At 37.8% G+C, this 18097-nt stretch overlaps 1 protein-coding gene across 5 annotated transcripts in view; it reads right to left on the minus strand.

The window, feature by feature from the left end:
• The window catches only part of EXOC5 (exocyst complex component 5), a 63999-nt gene that overhangs the window by 35328 nt on the left and 10574 nt on the right, over positions 1 to 18097 (minus strand). For all 5 annotated transcript variants that reach the window (XR_010323157.1, XM_023546197.2, XM_064292531.1 and 2 more), the window contains exons 2-4: positions 9280 to 9374; positions 8373 to 8520; positions 5270 to 5464 (exon numbers count right to left, since the gene is read on the minus strand). Coding sequence is in view for 4 of the 5 variants with exons in the window: in XM_023546197.2 (XP_023401965.1) it covers positions 5270 to 5464; positions 8373 to 8520; positions 9280 to 9374 (438 nt within the window). In the remaining variant the exon portion in view is untranslated. The remainder of the gene's footprint in view (positions 1 to 5269; positions 5465 to 8372; positions 8521 to 9279; positions 9375 to 18097) is intronic.

Below are 18097 nucleotides of genomic sequence, written 5' to 3' on the forward strand. Positions count from 1 at the left end.
ATCAACAAAACACTTCTCTTTCTGGTACTGAGATTCTGTGATTTTTATGATGCCATAATCACCTCCCAAATGAAACCTGTAGTTCACGTTTACTGTGAAGAAATTCAAATTACTGCTTGCTGAAACCAAATGTATAAGTCTATTTTGAGTTTATAAACCCAAAAAGGATAAACAAGATTTATGAAAATGATTTAGCTCATACTGCAGCATATATTCCATTTTAAGCTAAGTGAATAAAACAGAACAAAAAAAGAATCCTTGTTATTTAACGAACATATAAATTTATAACACTTGTTCTGAAAGCAAAGATACAGTTTAATATAAAGTCTCCTAAATGAAATACAGCACAGAAGTATAAGCACTTATTCAAGTTGTATGACTAAAAGGCTTGGGCAGATTTCTGAAAATGCAGATATTGACTGCTCTTACACCACAGTGTAGGGGAGTTATACAATGTTTACTTTTTCTTTAACTATCTATTTAGTATTGAGTTTTATTTTGGCACAGGTTAAAAGTGCTTACAGTTCAATAATTGATTTTATGATAATTCATTTTCTTTTACACTTAAAAAAAACACATACGTGAAGGAAAGGTTAAAAACATTAACGCAGATTTTCCCATCTAAGTATTCATGTGAAACCAAGCAAGTAGCTGTGAAGAACAACTGCAGAGCCTGTTGCTACTTCTTGCTCCAACTGATAGTGAATACAGCATTTCTGTCTCATTTATCTCTTCTCTCCTAGTCATCATGTCACATGTGCAGCAGGCTAGAATGACTACTGGTAACCGAGATGACAGTGACATGATGACTAGAAAAAGAACAGAGTGAAGCAAAGCAGAGAAAATAAGAGGAATAAGTTTAAACACTCTGTTAGTCTATACATTTCCTCAAAAATTATAGGTTGTTCTAAGACACTGCTGAGAGAGATAAAAAAAAAAAAGAGAAGACATAAATAAATGGAAAGATGTTCCATGCTCATGGATTGGAAGATTTAATATTTTTAAGATGTCAATACTACCCAAATCAATCTATAGATTCAATGCAATCCCAATTAAAATTCCAACAGTCTTCTTTACAGAAATAGGAAAACCAATCTTCAACTTTATAGGGAATGACAAGAGGCCCCAAAGTGCTAAAACAATGTTGAAAGAGGAGAACAAGCAGGAGGACTCACAATTCCTGATTTTAAAACATACTTTACAACTACAGTAATCAAAACAGTCTGGTACTGGTATAACAGTAGACAAAGACCAATGAAATAGAATTGCAACTCCAGAAATAAACCCATACATCTATGGTCAACTGATTTTTGACAAGGGTGCTAATTTCATTTGATGGGGAAAGAAGAGTCTCTTCAATAAATAATGCTGGAAAAATTGGATTTCCACATGCAGAAAAATGAAACAGGATCCATGCCTCACACCATATACAAAAACAAAGTCAGAATGGACTAAGGACCTAAATGTGCAAACTAAAACCATAAAATTCTTAGAAGAACAAGCAGGGGCAATGCTGTCAGGCCTAGCTTTCAGCAATGGACTATCTAGTAATAAAAGCACAAACAGCAAAAGACAAAATAAATAAATGGGACCGCATAAAAAAGAAAAACTTTTGTTCATCAAAAGACCTTACCAAAAAAGTGAGAAGACAAGTTACCGACTGGGAGAATATCTTCAGAAATCATATATCTGACAAGAATCTAATAGCCAAAATATATATAAAACTTCAACAACTTAACAACAAAAAGACAAATAACACAATCACAAAATGGGCAAAGGACTTGAACAGACATTTTACCAGACGACATTCAAATGGCTACTAAACACATGAAAACATGCTCAACATCATTAACCATCAAAGATGCAAATCAAAATCACAACAAGGTACCACTTCACTCCCACTAGGATGGATAATATTCAAGAAAAAGAAGAAAATAACAGATGTTGGCAAGGATATGGGGAAATTAAAACCCTTATCCATTGATGGTGGGAATGCAATATGGTACAGCCATTGTGGAAAACAGTTTGATGGTTCCTCAAAAAACTAAAAATAGAACTACCATAAAACCAAAAACCAAACCCAGTGCCGTCGAGTCAACTTCGACTCATAGCGACCCTATAGGACAGAGTAGAACTGCCCCATGGAGTTTCCGAGGAGCGCCTGGCGGATTCGAACTGTCAACCTCTTGGTTAGCAGCCGTAGCACTTAACCACTATGCCACCAGGGTTTCCAATAATTTCACTACTGGGTATATAACCAAAAGACTTGAAAGCTGAGACTCAAAAAGAAACATGTACACCAATGTTTACTACAGCACTGTTCACAATAGCCAAAAGATGGAAACAACCTAAATGCCCATCAACAGAAGAAGGGATGGATAAACAAAATGTGGTATATACAGACATTGGAATACTACTCAGCCAGTATGAGAAACGAAATCTTGGTATGTGCTACAGTATGGATGGAGCTTGAAGACATTTTATGCTGAGTGAAATAAGCCAATCACAAAAGGACAAATACTGTTATGACCTCACTTACGGAAAAAGACAAGAAAAAGGAAATGTACAGAAGCTAAGTTTATTAGTGGTTAGCAGGGGCTAGAGGGTTGGGTAAAAGGGAGGTTAACTGTGATGGAAAAATCGTATTGATTAAGGATAGGGTTGCAAAGCTGATTATTGTAATTGCTATCAATAAGTTGTACACCTGTAAAAAGCGGAATTAGCAAAATTTGTGTTATAGATACATTTACAACAATGACAAAAAGAAAGAGTAGGGCTGAGGCTACTTATGTACAACCAAACACCTCATGGGATTTAGTTCCTTGGTTTGGAGGTTTAGGATTATGGTTCCATGGCACATTCCAGTTAACTGGCCTAGTGACATGTTTAGTGCTTCTGTTCTATCTCCTAGTTTGTTGCATAGTGTCTGGGGTCTTAAACGCCTGTGAGCAGCCATTCAGGGCACAGCAAATGGTCTCTATTCATCAGAAGCAACAGAAGAAGAGAGTCAGGAACAGGAGAAGGATATGAAATGTGTGGCTGTCTCCATGAACAACTGCCCCCTTTGCCATGAGATCAGAAGAATTGGATGGTGCCCAGCTACTATTACTAAATATTTTAATCACAGATTCCATAGAAGAATCCCGATCGAAAGGGGATTCTAGACTTTCTAGAGCCATGGAGGGTGGATGTACTCCTGAAACTATTGCCCTGAGATCATCTTTAAACCTTAAACCAAAGATATCCCCTTGTCGTCACCTTAAAACTGAACAACAGTTTGGCTTAATTAGTAAAGTAAAGGTCTACCTTGAGCGTTATGCTCCTTTAGGAACTATCTACATGGGATCAAAGTGACAACAGCAACTTGAAATATCAGATAGGAACCTTAGAAAGTAGTGAGTTTATGTTAATGGAGGAAGAAAAACTCAGAAAAGGAGGGCAGGAATGGTTACACGGCTTGAAGAATGTAATCAAATGTCACTAAATTATACACATAGGAACTGTTGAATTGGTGTATATTTTGCTATGTATATTCTCAACAACAAAATAAGGAGAGTTTACGAGAAAAATAAAAGCAAAAAGTGTAATAAAATAAAAAGTATACAGGTGGCTAAATAACGAAGTGAATGAAATAGTAATACAAATATTTTTCTGCTTGAGGATTATTAAAATGTTTAAAGGAAAAGATAAAGAACATAATTTCATGATACAAAACATCACAAACCATACAAATTAGGTTAAAAATAAGTTATAAACAATTTAAATTTTTTTTATTTTTCTCTAGATTCTAAATGATTGTCTTGAGCTGCAACTAAATAGACAACTCAGACTGGGTAAAATATCTGTATTTTGGTTGTAAAAAAAAAAAAAAAAATGCACTGTACAATCCAAAAGGTACAAGATTTTAATTATATACAATAATTTTATATATAAAACATTCTTATTTGTGTATTACAAACATATTTTTATAATATATTGTTTATATTTAGAAAACATAGAAAATAAAAATAAACCATCCTGTAAGCTACCTTGAGACAGTTCAGTGTTCAAGCCTTGTATATATTTTTACACATAAAAATTACATAAATATACAAAGCTAGATACTGCCAGTGTTTTACAAGTTTAATTCAAGTACTATATCCTTCCTGATGTTAATCTTACCAGTTTTACTTTATACTACAAATATAATTCCTGAAACTCATTCTTTAAAACACTGTTTTTTCTTTAGGGAATTATCTACATACATATGTAAACATTTTTCAAAGATCTCTAAAAATATTAAATTCTGTAACCCTGTATTTCCAACTCATGAAAAATGTGTTGTTTAATTCTAAGCAAACTTCAATAAAAATACTTAGCTTTTAACGTTCCACTATCTCAGATATTCTGTGAAGTAAACTTAGAGTAATTCAGAAAGACTGTATTTAATATATTACCGGACTATGTCACTATGTGTATCTACTATTCATAAGAATGCCTATTTTTTCATGCATTTTGATTTCTTTTTTCCCTGAAAGTGAGCTAAATTACCTTCTTTCAAGATTTTACAGCAGTCACCACCACATACTCTTAAAAAAAACCCATTGCTATCAAGTCGATTCCAACTCATAGCAACCCTACAGGACCAAGTAAAACTGCCCCATAGCGTTTCTAAGGAACACCTGGTGGATTCGAACTGTGACCTTCTGGTTAGCAGCCATAGCTCTAAACCACTATGCCACCAGGGTTTCCATGTACGCTTAGACCAGGATTAAGTGACTAGTGCTACGAAAAGGATTAACATAAACAATTCATATTTTTCAATTCTCCATGGTCCAAAATATGCTTTAATTCTTTATTAGAGATCTTTATTTCAAGTAAATAAAAAAAAGAGAGCTCTGAATTGTCAGAAAAAGACATTTAGGTCAAATCACACCCAACTCAATGGAATGTAGCTATTCCAAAACTATAAAAATTCTGTTTATATTAAAAGCTGATTATAGAAAAGAAATATTTATAAACATATTTGCCTCAGTATTTGTAAATTGCACATAATCTCATAAACAAAAATGCTAGTCAAATCCAATCAAAACTGTGAACATCAACACTTTATCAGCAATCTACAGACAAGCGTGTTAATTTCTATTTTGTAACAATAAAACCTTTTAATTAAGTCAGTTACTCATGGTTTGAAGACTGCCTCTGGAAAGTAATAATTGTAGCTCATAATTAGGATACTGTTATTAATGCTGTGATTTACTTTGATCCCTCTGACAGTGTTTATGCTTACCTTTTCAGAATTTGTAAAAACATCAGATTTCAATTCTCCATCTAGAAACTCATTAAAGTATTTCATCAATTTCTGAGCCTCCACTGCCCGCTGTCTGGGTGTGTTTACCCCCTCCAACTGGTCTCCAAGGTGACAGACCTTGGTTGCTACGTAGCTGATGTGCTCATCTAGTTCTTGAAAATGTTGGAAGGCAACCTAGAAAAAATGTGCACAAGCATAAGGAAGAATCAGAGAATCCAGTTTTTAAGTTAATATGTACAATAACTAAACAACCAATCTCACTGCTACTCTCTAACTTTAGGTAACTAAGAATAACACAGAACTTACATAAGAAGATGCACAAAAATAATGCAAGCTCTTTAGCATATGATCTGAAAACTTTTTAACCAAGTTGCAAACTTTTACACTTTTAACTTAAAATAATCATATTTTATTATGAACATATTTGTTAATAAACAAAATAGCAAAACTACTATACATCCTGTTTAACAAAGTGCCCAGTACCACTTAGTCCTAAATAATGATTCTGAAAACAATAAACTAAGTATCAAAGGAACCGTACACTTGACAAACTCCCTTGCTCATAGATGAAAAAAAGAGTTAAAATAAAATGTCAGCAGTAAAAACAATGATTAAATATAGAGTATTTAACAAACATTTATATTAACTATTCAAAGAGCAATGCTAATACTATTTATAAAATTGCACTTCCCCAGTTTTGAAAACGGAAAAGATTGTAGCAATTATTCTACTGAGGCAAAGGTACATTTCTTTCTAGAATATTCTTCTCCTTTTCCTAAGGTACAGCGATTGCCCTGTGTTCGATGAAAATTACATGCAACAGATTCCTGAAAATTGTCAATAACAAAATCGCTGATAATTCAGTATGTACTTTTGTTCTAACCTTAAATTGAGGGGTGTGCGGGAGTGAAGTTACTATCATTTACCAAGGACTTCCTTTGTGCTACACACAGTTCTATGCATATTACATGCATTGACTTATTTAATCCTCACAACAACTGGTCTAAAAGATGAAAAAACTGAGGCACAGAAGCATTAAATTGTTTGAGATTGCACAGCAAGTAAGTGGCAGACCTGCAATTCAAACTCAGGCAGACAGGCTCCACTGCCTGTTAGTTTAACTAATACTATTATTATCAAGGGAAACTGCATTAGATGTATTTGGAAACTATCACTTTACCTACTTAAAAACATATTATCTTATTTAAATTACAACTCCATTATCAAATATTTTTTTCTCAGAGTCATATATGCTCAAGCGAACAAATCTAAATAAAAGAACTTTTAACAGAAATCAGCTTATAATGCCTTACACTAAATAACTGGCCCTTGGGATGCAGCAGAGCTAACGAATGCTCATTAACCTGCACTTAGAAAGAGCAATCGAGGTGCATCCAGGTCAGGCCCAGGCCATAAAAGTAGTTCAGAGAGACCTACATCATCCTGAGACCAGAAGAACTAGTTGGTGTCCGGCCACAATCAATGACTGCCCTGACAGGGAGCACAACAGAGAACTCCTGAGGGAGCAGGAGATCAGTGGGATGCAGACCCCAAATTCTCATAAAAAGACCATACTTAATGGTCTGACTGCGACTAGAGGAATCCCGGCGGCAATGCTCCCCAGACCTTCTGTTGGCACAGGACAGGAACCATCCCCGAAGGTAACTCATCAGACATGAAAGGGACTGGTCAGCGGAGGGGAGAGAGATGCTGATGAAGAGTGAGCTAATTAAATCAGGTGGACACTTGAGAGTGTGTTGGCAACTCTTGTCTGAAGGGGGGATGGGAGGATAGAGAGAGAGGGAAGCTGGCAAAATTGTCACGAAAGGAGAGACTGAAAGGGCTGACTCAAGAGGGGGAGAGCAAGTGGGAGTGGGGTGTAAGATGTATGTAAACTTATACGTGACAGACTGATTGGATTTGTAAACGTTCACTTGAAGCTTAATAAAAGTTAATTAAAAAAAAAAAAAAAAGTAGTTCAGAGGTTACAGATTAAGCTTGGTCAACTCAACCCCTAGGAATTCTTAGGTGGTACAAATAGTTAATGCTGCGAACTGAAGGGGTGGAGATTTGAGCCCACCCAGAGATGCCCTGAAGAAAGGTTTGGTGATCTACTGTTGAAAAATTAGCCATTGAAAACTGTATGGAGCACAGTTCTACTCTGATACACATGGGGGTCACACTGGTACACTGACACACTATTACTTAAACCCAGGGTGAGTCTTGTGCTTTGGTTTTCTCCAGAGTGGTGTAAGGTAGAGTTCTGCAACTGCTTTTCCCAGCATTACACGAGAATTCTCAGTGGGGCACATACTCCTGGCTTCTGTGAAACTTCCCAGCCAGATTTCCTCTGGTTAAAACCTAATCCGGGGGACAGTTGGTCCAGTACTATTTTATGATTAAAAAGAGAATGCAAACGCCTACCTAAATATTCAAGTTAATAAAAAGCCCCTAAAGGTACTGGTCAGCTGAAGTGTCATTCTTGAAAGTTTGGGTTCTTTGAAGGGAAGAAAGGATCACACAAGACTGAATACTACCCCATTCTGAGAAGAAAGTACTCTGATCTCAAACCAATACTCAGTAGCAAGCCAATGCCAACAGTGTCTGTTAACAGGTAACTATGAACAACTCTTTAACATTTTATCCCACAGGAAGGGGACAGAAACCACAATAGTTAGTATCATTTGACTAGACTTTTTTAAGAACTTAAACTTGGAAGGAAATATATTATGGCCCATACAAACTATGAAGGAGCCCTGGTGGTATAGTGGTTAAGCACTAGGTTACTGAACAAAAGGTCAGCATTTCAAACCCACCAGCCTCTCTGAAAGAAAGATGTGACAGTCTACTTCCATGAAGATTATAGCATTGGAAACCCTACGGGTGGTTCTATTCTGTCTTATAGGTTGCTATGTGTTGAAGTTGACTCAGTGGAAAGAGGTTTTTTTTTTTTTTAATACAAACTATGAAGTCTTTGGATAGTGCAAATGGTTAAGCACTTGACTACTGGCTAAAAGGCTGGCAATTCAAACCCATCCAGTGGCACCTTGAAAGACTATTCATTGTTTACCTAAATGTTTACCTGATTGCTTTTCTGGAGCTCCTGTACCTTCTTAGCAAATTCCTTGGCTTCCTTCTGACACTGTTGTTCTAGTTTCTCTACTTTCCTTTGAATCTTTTCATCCATTATTTGGAGTTCTTGAATATGATTTATGAATTCTTCTAATAATCTAGTAGAGGGAAGATATAACCTGTATAAACTCATCTATGATTAATCATTAGGAACTGATCAGTTTACTCACAAAGTATCAAAAAGACTTAAAAAGCTACAGATATCATGTTAAATTTCCTGTATAGCATCTTGTAAGGGATTTCTTCAGTCAATGAGATCTTCTCGTTACTTCACAACTTCATAGCTTTGTCCAGAATATACAGCTTTAAAACAAAAATGACTTTTAAAATACAGTCAGTTTTAACTATTGACTTCTCAGTGGATTATCTCTAAGGTGAATGAAAACTTCACCCAGAACCCTCATTAAGCCCCAAATACAAAACAATTTTACAGTCTATTTGAAAAAGTCAAGAAGGTAAATATACTGTTAAAACAAAATTGTGCATTCTAGGGTACAGTGACTTTCTGTTCCCCTGATTTACAACTATACTTAAAACAACATATTCAACATGTTTCTATTTTACAGGTATGACCAACTCTTTCTTATTACTAATTTGAGAAAAAATTAAATTTTTATATTCAATAAAATCCTTTCCTTATACCAATTAAAGTGCTTCTATAAAATAAAAGAAACGTAAAAGGAAAAACACAACACCAAATTTCTAACGCTCAATTTGTATTGTTGGGTCTTTTATTGTCCAATCGTAAACTAAAATTCCTTTACAAAACATTGAAAAGGAATCCCAACAGTCACCTGTACTACAAATATAAATTTGTTGTCAATTGAATCTATGAAAAATAACATGCTTTACTTCACCTTTTAGGATCAAAAGCTTCAGCTCCCCCTCTAGAGCCTCCTCCTGGGGTTCTCCATACAAGACGTTCAATATACTCATCTGCCACAAAAGGCTCCTAGTTGACAGAAAAAAAAAAAAAAATTTTTAAGTTTCATAAAAGAGAAAGTTGTCTTATATAATACATAATTATTATATTTACATAATAAAAACATAATAATATAATCACATAAATATCCCTGCTGTTGTAGGGAAGTACGAGTGTTCTACTATGTGATAATTTAATACGAAATCAATTACTAGTTAATTCATTTACGTAAAAGTTTCTTTCAATTAAATCTTGAGTAAACAAAACAAAGTACTTAATAAAATTACCATATCAGAATAATGGAAACCCTGGTGGTGTAGTGGATAAGTGCTACAGCTGTTAACCAAGAGGCTGGCAGTTCAAATCTACCAGGCGCTCCTTGGAAACTCTATGGGGCAGTTCTACTCTGTCCTACAGGGTGGCTATGAGTCGGAATTGACTCGACAGCAGCGGGTTTGGTTTTTTGGGGGGGTTTTATCAGAATAATAGCCAGGAAGATCAAAGAAGAATTGATGCCTTTGAATTATGGTGTTGGCAAAAAACACTGAATACACCATGGACTGCTAGAAAGGTGTAAAGATCTGAAGTCAGAAAACCAAAAGGGAAGAAAAACAAATCTGTCTTAGAAGAAGTACAGCCAGAGTGCTCCTCAGAAGCAAGGATGGCAAAACTTCGTCTCATGTACTTTGGATATCTTATCAGGAGGGACCAGTCCCTGGAGAAGGCCATCGTGCTTGGTAAAGCAGACAGTCAGTGAAAAAGAGGGAGAACCTCAATGACATGGACTGACACAGTGGTTGCAACAATGGGCTCAATGATTGTTAGGATGGTGAAGGACCAGGCAGTGTATCCTTCTGTTGTACTTGGGGTCGCTATGAGTCAGAAGCTACTCCATGGCACCTAGCAACAACAGCAGTTAATGACCAGTTAGAGCACTCCCACAGAAAAATGATGTAAGGTCACAAACAGACAGTATTATTAAAGAAATACAAATGGCCAAGAAAAGGTGGAAAATATGCAGCCTCATTAGTAATCAATTAAGGTCAAATTATCACTGTTTTTTTCACCTTGCAAACTGACAAAGTTTTTTGTTTGTTTGTTTTTTGTTTTTACTGCAGTGCAAGAGACAGTAAGCTGAGATTTGTACTCTCATTATTATTAGAAATGTTAACAGGTAGGATCTTTCCATTTGGTAAAATGCATCAATAGTGTTACGAATGCTCATTTACCCAGTAATTTTAAAGAAAAGTAGATATGAACACAATTTCTTGCGGAACATTCAACGAAACTTTATGTAAAATACTGAAAAATTGTTTACATAAATATTCGACAGTTTATGACTGACAAATTACATAAATTTATAAGATGAACAACTATGTATCTGTTAAAATCACGTATAAAAACATTTAATGAAAAGAGTAAAAACATTCACAATATAGTGTCAGATAAAAAAAGCATGAAATGGCATGCATAAAGATCAATGTCCTGGGAATCAGCAAGCTGCAATGGACTAGCATTGGCCATTGTGAATCGGACAATCATATGGTCTACTATGCTGGGAATGACAACTTTTTGCAAGTTCAAGTTGAAGCTGGAAAAAATTACAAGTCCAAAAGAGCCGAAGTACAACCTTGAGTATATCTCACTTGAATTTAGAAACCATCTCAAAAATAGATTTGATGCATTGAACATTAATGACCAAAGACTAGACAATGAGTTGTAGGAGGCATCAAGGACATACACAAAGAAAGCAAAACGTCATTAAAAAGACAGGAAAGAAAGAAAAGATCAAAACAGATGTCAGAAGAGACTCTGAAACTTGCTATGAACGGACAGAAGCTAAAGCAAATGGAAGAAATGATGAGGCAAAAGAGATGAACAGAAGATTTCAGAGGGCAGATTGAGACGACGAAGTAAAATATTATAACGAAATGTGCAAAGATCTGAATTTAGAAAACCAAAAGGGAAGAACATGCTCAGCATTTCTCGAGCTGAAAGAACTGAAGAAGAAATTCAAGCCTCAAGTTGCAATACTGGAAGGATTCTATGGGCAAAATATTGAACAACGCAGGAAGCATCAAAAGACAATGGAAGGAACATACAGAGTCAGTGTACCAAAAAGAATCAGTTGACGTTCAACCATTTCAGAAGGCAGCAAATGATCATGAACTAATGGTACTGAAGGAAGAAGTCCAAGCTACACTCAAGGCATTGGCAAAAAACAAGGCTCCAGGAATTGACAGAATACCAACTGAGATGTTTCAACAAACAGATGCAATGCCATAAGTTCTCACTTGTCTATGCCAAGAAATTTGAAATACACTAGCCAACAAACTGGAAGAGATCCATATTTGTACCCATTCCAAAAAAAGGTGAGCCAACAGAATGTGGAAATTATTGAACAATATCATTAGTATCACATGTCAAGTAAAATTTTACTAAAGATCATTCAAAAACAGTTGGGGCAGTACACTGACAGAGAACTGCCAGAAATTCAAGCCATATTCAGAAGAGGGTGTGGAACCAGAGACATCATTGCTGATGTCAGATGGATCCTGGCTAAAAGCAGAGAATATCACAAAGATGTTTACCTTGTTTTATTGACTATGCAAAGGCATCTTATTGTGTGAATCACAGCAAATTATGTATAACATTGCAAAGAATGAGAATTTCAGAACACCTAATTATGCTCAGAAGGAACCTGTACATGGACCAAGAAGGACTCCTTCGAACAAAACAAGGGTTTAAATCAGGAAAGGTATGTGTCAGGGTTGTATCCTTTTCCCATACTTATTTAATCTATATGCTGAGCAAATAATCTGAGAAGCTGGGCTATGTGAAGAACTGGACATCAGGATTGAAAGAAGACTCATTAACAATCTGCAATACGCAGATGACACAACCTTCCTTGCTGAAAGTGAAGAGGACTTGAAGCATTTACTGATAAAGATCAAAGACTACAGCCTTCAGTATGGATTGCACCTCGACATAAAGAAAACAAAAATACGACAGGATCGATATGCAACACCACGATAAACAGGAAAACATTGAAATTGTCAAGGATTTTTATTTTACTTGAATCCACAATCAGCACCCATGGAAGCAGCAGTCAAGAAATCAGATAACATACTGCATCGGGCAAATCCGCTGCAAAAGACTTCTTTAAAGTGTTAAAAAACAAAGATGTCTTTCTCAGGGCGCACCTGACCCAAACCATGATATATTCAATCGCTTCGTATGCATGTGAAAGCTGGACACTGACGAAGAAAGACAGAAGAATTGATGCATTTGAATTATGGTGCTGGCGAAGGATAATGAATATACCATGGACTGCCAGAAAAACAAACAAATCTGTCTTGGAAGAAGTACAGCCTGAGCACTCTTTGGAAGCAAGGATGGCTTTGTACTTTGGACATCTTATCAGGTCGGACCAGACCCTGGAGAAGGGTATTATGCTTGGTAAAGTAGAGGGTGAGTGAAAAAGAGGAAGACCCTTGAGATGGACTGACACAGTGGCTGCAACAATGGGCTCAAACATAGCAATGATTGTGAGGATGGCACAGGACTGGGAAGCATCTCGCTCTGTAGCACAGAGGGTGACTGTGAGTTAGAAGTGACTTGACGGCATCCAACAACAAATTATTTTAGGAACTAGTCAGCCCTCCCACAAGCCCATGATACTTTCATTAAATAACTTCATGTAGTTATCATGTTCCTTTTTCCTATCAGGTTTTTTTTTTTTTTTGGATGCATACTTGTGCAAATACTTAACTTTAGTTCTTATGCATTATTAATTTCATTCATTAGTTACTGCATCGTTGTAGTTTTCGGTTAAACATGCTATTAAAAAAAAAAGCTATACCCACTCCAAAACCAAACCCACAGCCGTCGAGTAGATTCCGACTCGTAGCGACCCCATAGGTTTCCAAATCTCTATGGAAGCAGATTGCCACATCTTCTCCCACAGAGCTGCTGGTGGTTTCGAATCGCTGACCTTTCGGTTAGCAGTCAAGTGCTTTAACCACTGCGCAACCAGGGCTCCTTAAACATCCTATACTGTTCATCAATTTCAATGTGTCCGTGTTATTACATGACATATGTCCAAAACTTTATAAATCAATAGATATTACTGACATGGTGAAAAATATGCAAGCATTTTTTTCATGTATACTTTCAATTCTTTCAAAATATTCTTCACTCAGCAAATATTGAGGGCTTACTACTTTGCCAGAGAGTATTCAAATGAGCAGCAAACAAAGCAGGAAAAAAATCTCTGCTCCTATAGATTTAGTGGGGAGTGTGACACACAAACAAATAACTGATAAAAGATAAGGTAGTTAAGTGCTATGAAGAAAACTAAAGAAGATACACAGTGACGGATAAGATTATTTTTAATAGGAGTGATCAGGTAAGGCCTAAATTTTGAGCAACGACCTGAGTGCAGCTAAGAAATAAGATATCAAGTGTGCAAGTATGACTACAATAGAGTAAGTGAAAGGGAGAACAATGACTGATATACTCCCCCTTATTGAACGGAGGAGAGGCCAGGCTCCCAGGAGAAGGGATCCCGCAATATGCTGGCAAATACACATAGTAATGATTCCCCCTTTCCTTCCCCCAAAGGAGCTATGGCCATTTACTTTAATAACTGTACACAAGAGAAAAAGGAATGCTCAAACATTTTTAGGACTGTTAGATACAGCGTCCTAGGTGACAATGATACTTGATAAGCCCAAAGCATCATCAACCTCCTGCCAGGATTAGGATATATGGGGGCCAAGGTCCAGATCATAGCAGTTCAATGGGTCCATTAGTTCACCTAGTGGCCATTTCCCCAGTCTACAAATACATAACTGGGATAGACATATTTGGTGGCTGATGCAACTCCCACATTGGGTCCTTTGTCCACAGGGTAGGAGCTATTATAATAGGAAAGTCCAAGTGGAGATCTCTGAAACTGCCCCCTCCCCGCCCCGCCCCCAGCCAAAGTAGTAAATAAAGTGGGATAGCAAAAATTAGTGGTACCCTTCAAGGTCTAAAGCAAGAGTTAGGAAACTTTTTCTTAAAGGGCCATATAGTAAATATTTTAGGCATATGGGCCTTATGGTCTCTAGTGCAACTATTCAACTGCCACTGTAGTAAAAAAGAAGTCATAGACAATACATAAACAAATGGGTATAGATTTGTTTCAATAAAGCTTTTAAAAACAGGCAGCTGTCCTTGGGCTGCATTTGCCGACCCTTAATCTAAAAAATACAGGAGAATATTCCCATTTAATTCACCAGTCTGGATTCTGCAGAAACCAGATGGATCCTGGAGGATGATGAAATCAAAATCAACCAAACTTTAGCCCTAGTTTCTCTGTCATGCCAGAGGTAGTATATCCCAGCCTTGGTACTTACGGCCAACGAACTATGAACTGCATAAGGGCAATGATTTGGTGTATACACTCTTTTCTATTCCTATCAACAACAAGGATTAGACACAGTTCACACTCATAAGGAACTGACAATAGTCAACATTTACAGTTTTGCTTCAGGGCTGTGAATTCACCTGCTCTCTATTATATAAAACATGATTTGAACCGCCTGGACATCCTGCAGAACATCACATTACTCCATCATACTAAATGACATGATGCTAACTGGGCTGAATGAGCAAGAAGTGACTAGCACACTAGAGGCCTTGGTAAGACCATGTGCTCCAGAGGGTGAGACACCATGTTGTACAGATAGAGGTACACACTAATTCAGTAAAAATTTTCAGGGACATCCTGAGACATCCCATCCAAAATACAGGACAAATTATCGCACCTTGCATCTCCCACCACAAAGACAGGCACACTAAGGCCTCTTCAGGTCCTGGAGGCATCATATTCCACACCTATTCTGGCACATATATCAGACAACACAACAGCAGGAAAGGGCTCTGCGAAAGGTCCAGGCTGCCATACAACCAACCCTGTAAAATGGAACGTATGCCCTGGCAGACCTTATAACATTAAATGTATCAGTACTGGGAAACAATGCCATGTGAAGTTATGCAAGCTCCAGTGGGAGAATCATGTTGCAGATCCCTGGGTTGTGAAGCAAGGCCTTTTGCCATCTGGAGCAGATAATTATACATCTTTTGAGAAATAATTTTAGGTGTGCTTCTGGACCCTGATAGAGAGGACATACCTAACCACAGGACACATACATCTAGAACTACCCATCATGAGCTGGGTTCTAACAGACCCACCAAGTCATTATGTCAAATGGACCCTGAAACTATCCATCAAAAAATGGAAGTGGTACACCCAATATCAAGCATGAACAGGACCAAAAGTCATGAGCAAGATGCATATAAAAAGGTAGCCTAAACTCCTGTGTCATCCACCACTGGTGTACTAGCATCCCTCCCTCAACTCACACCTTTGACCTTATGCGGAATCTCGTACAACTAACTGATGAAGAAGGGAAAAGTTTATGTTTGTTATGCAGGGTTGGCTGAGTATGTGTGTGCCAAGTGAAAATGGTCAGGAGTTGCAACTATAGCCTCACAAAGGAGTAGTCTTGAAATTCAATGGCAACAGAAAATATTCCCAATAGATGAAGCTTCAGGAAATGCACCTTGGCCTTCAAAGACAGAGAGGCAGCCTCAGATTAGACTATGCAATGGCAATGACAAAAGGCCTGATATCAGAGGACTGGAATAAGAAAGGCTGGAAGGTTGAGAACAAGAAAGTCTGGGGTAGAGACATACAGATTGATACATGACAGTGGGCATGAAGTGTGTAGATCTTTATGTCACATGCTACTGTCCCCCAGAAGACATCCACCATGGAAGAGGAACTAAACAACTAAGTATACAAAATGACTCTGCCAGTTGACATCAGACTGCCTCTGTTCAGCATTAGCACAATGGGCACATTAATGAAGCAGACACAATACAGAGACAGCCTACTCAGCGGCCCTACTTACAAAGGCTGATCCAGCTACTGCTAAAGCTGAATATCCAGTCTGCCAGTGACACAGATCAACTGTGAGTCCTTGGAATGTTGCTATCTTTCAAGGAGACTAACCAGGCCCATGGTGGCAAGTTGACTACACTGAGCCCTTTCCATCCTAGAAGAAACAGTAATTCATTCTTATAAAAATAGACACACACTGCAAGTTGAGTTTGGCTTTCCTCAGAAAGAGTGTTTTTTCCTCTGGCATGGGATCCTATATATTACATCAGACCAAGGGACCTGCTTTACAACAAATGAGATGAGGAGGCTGAACTACGACCATGGGATTCACTGGTTGTATCACAATTTTTTTTTTTTTTTTAATCACAAACTATACAAACCAGAAGCTGCCAGTCTGATAGAGCAATGGAACAGCCCGCTGAAGGCATAGTTGAAGGACCAGTTCAGAGATGAAACTTTACAAGATCGAGCACTATCCTCCAAGCTGCAATGTATATCCTGAATACCTTTATATGGTGCTGTGTCCCCAACAGGAAAAACACATGGGTCCAGGAACAAGAGGTGAAAGCTGGAGTAGCCCCACTTATCATGACTACCAATTTGTGCTTTCTTTCCCTGCAAATCTTGTCTCTGCAGGATTAGAAGTCTTGGTCTCCAAAGAGGAAACACTTTCGCCCAGAGACATAATAAGAGTCCCATTAACGTGAAACCACAGGTGCTGCTTCAGCTGCTTATATCCAGGGAACAAAAGGCAAGAAGAGGAGTGGCCATCTTTGCAGAGGTAATTGACCTTGATCATTAGGAAGAGGCAGGTATACTATTACGCAATGGGGCAGGGAACAAATGTTTGGCACCTAGGTGATTCTCTTGGATCTCTTGGTATTCCTTTGCCCAGTTGTGAAAGTACATAAATAACTGTAGTAACTCTGACCTAAGAAAGGTAATGTAACCAGGGATGAAGGTGCAGGTCACACACCAGTTAAGTCACCTAGAGTAGCAGAGGCACTAGCTAAAGGTAAAGGGCAGTTAGGATGAACAGCAGAGGAGGGAGAGCAATGAGTGTCCAACTGGAATCCTGGAGTAGCTACTTCTCAAATGTATATGAAGGAGTGGATCTTATTGGCACAAGGACAATCTGTGGTAGACACAATAATGTACAATTCAGATCTCTCTTCAAGGAGAGACTTGTTACCCTACCTGCTGGTAATGCTATCAACATAAAGCCTTTACCTGGCAATGCTTTCAAGGATCCCCTTAGCTGCAGAGAGCCACTCTATCCAACGTCATGCCTTTCCCAGAGTGGCCCATACCCAATTTGATTGATTAAGATCTGGGTATTGCAGTGGTTAAGAGCTGAGGCTGCTAATCAAAAGGTGGGCAGCTCAAATCTACCAGCTGCTCCTTGGAAACTCTACGGGGGCAGTTCTACTGTGTCCCATAGGATCGCTATGAGTCAGAATCAACTCGACGGTAATGGTTTTATTTTTTTTTAACCAAGGTGTTATGGTCCAAAGAGGGATAACTGACAGGTCGTTTTAGCTCTAGTGTCACTAGGCCAGCATTGTAGCTCTACTTCTCCATTTGCCCAATCTTGCTTCCTTGTCCTGTCCCTTCCCCTTCACAGCTGTTGATCCCAAAGGTAATTCCTAATACACATTTGGTGCACTAAACTCTCTCAAAGTCAGCTTCCCAGACAAAACCCAACCTGAGACATTGTATAGTCCGATCAAGAAATGATAGTGGCTCCGAGTAAAGCGGCAGTGGAGGGGGTTCTGAGAAACGGTCAGGTTTATGAAATTTG

Source organism: Loxodonta africana, chromosome 10 (genome assembly GCF_030014295.1).
Source record: "Loxodonta africana isolate mLoxAfr1 chromosome 10, mLoxAfr1.hap2, whole genome shotgun sequence".
Lineage (NCBI taxonomy): Eukaryota > Metazoa > Chordata > Mammalia > Proboscidea > Elephantidae > Loxodonta > Loxodonta africana.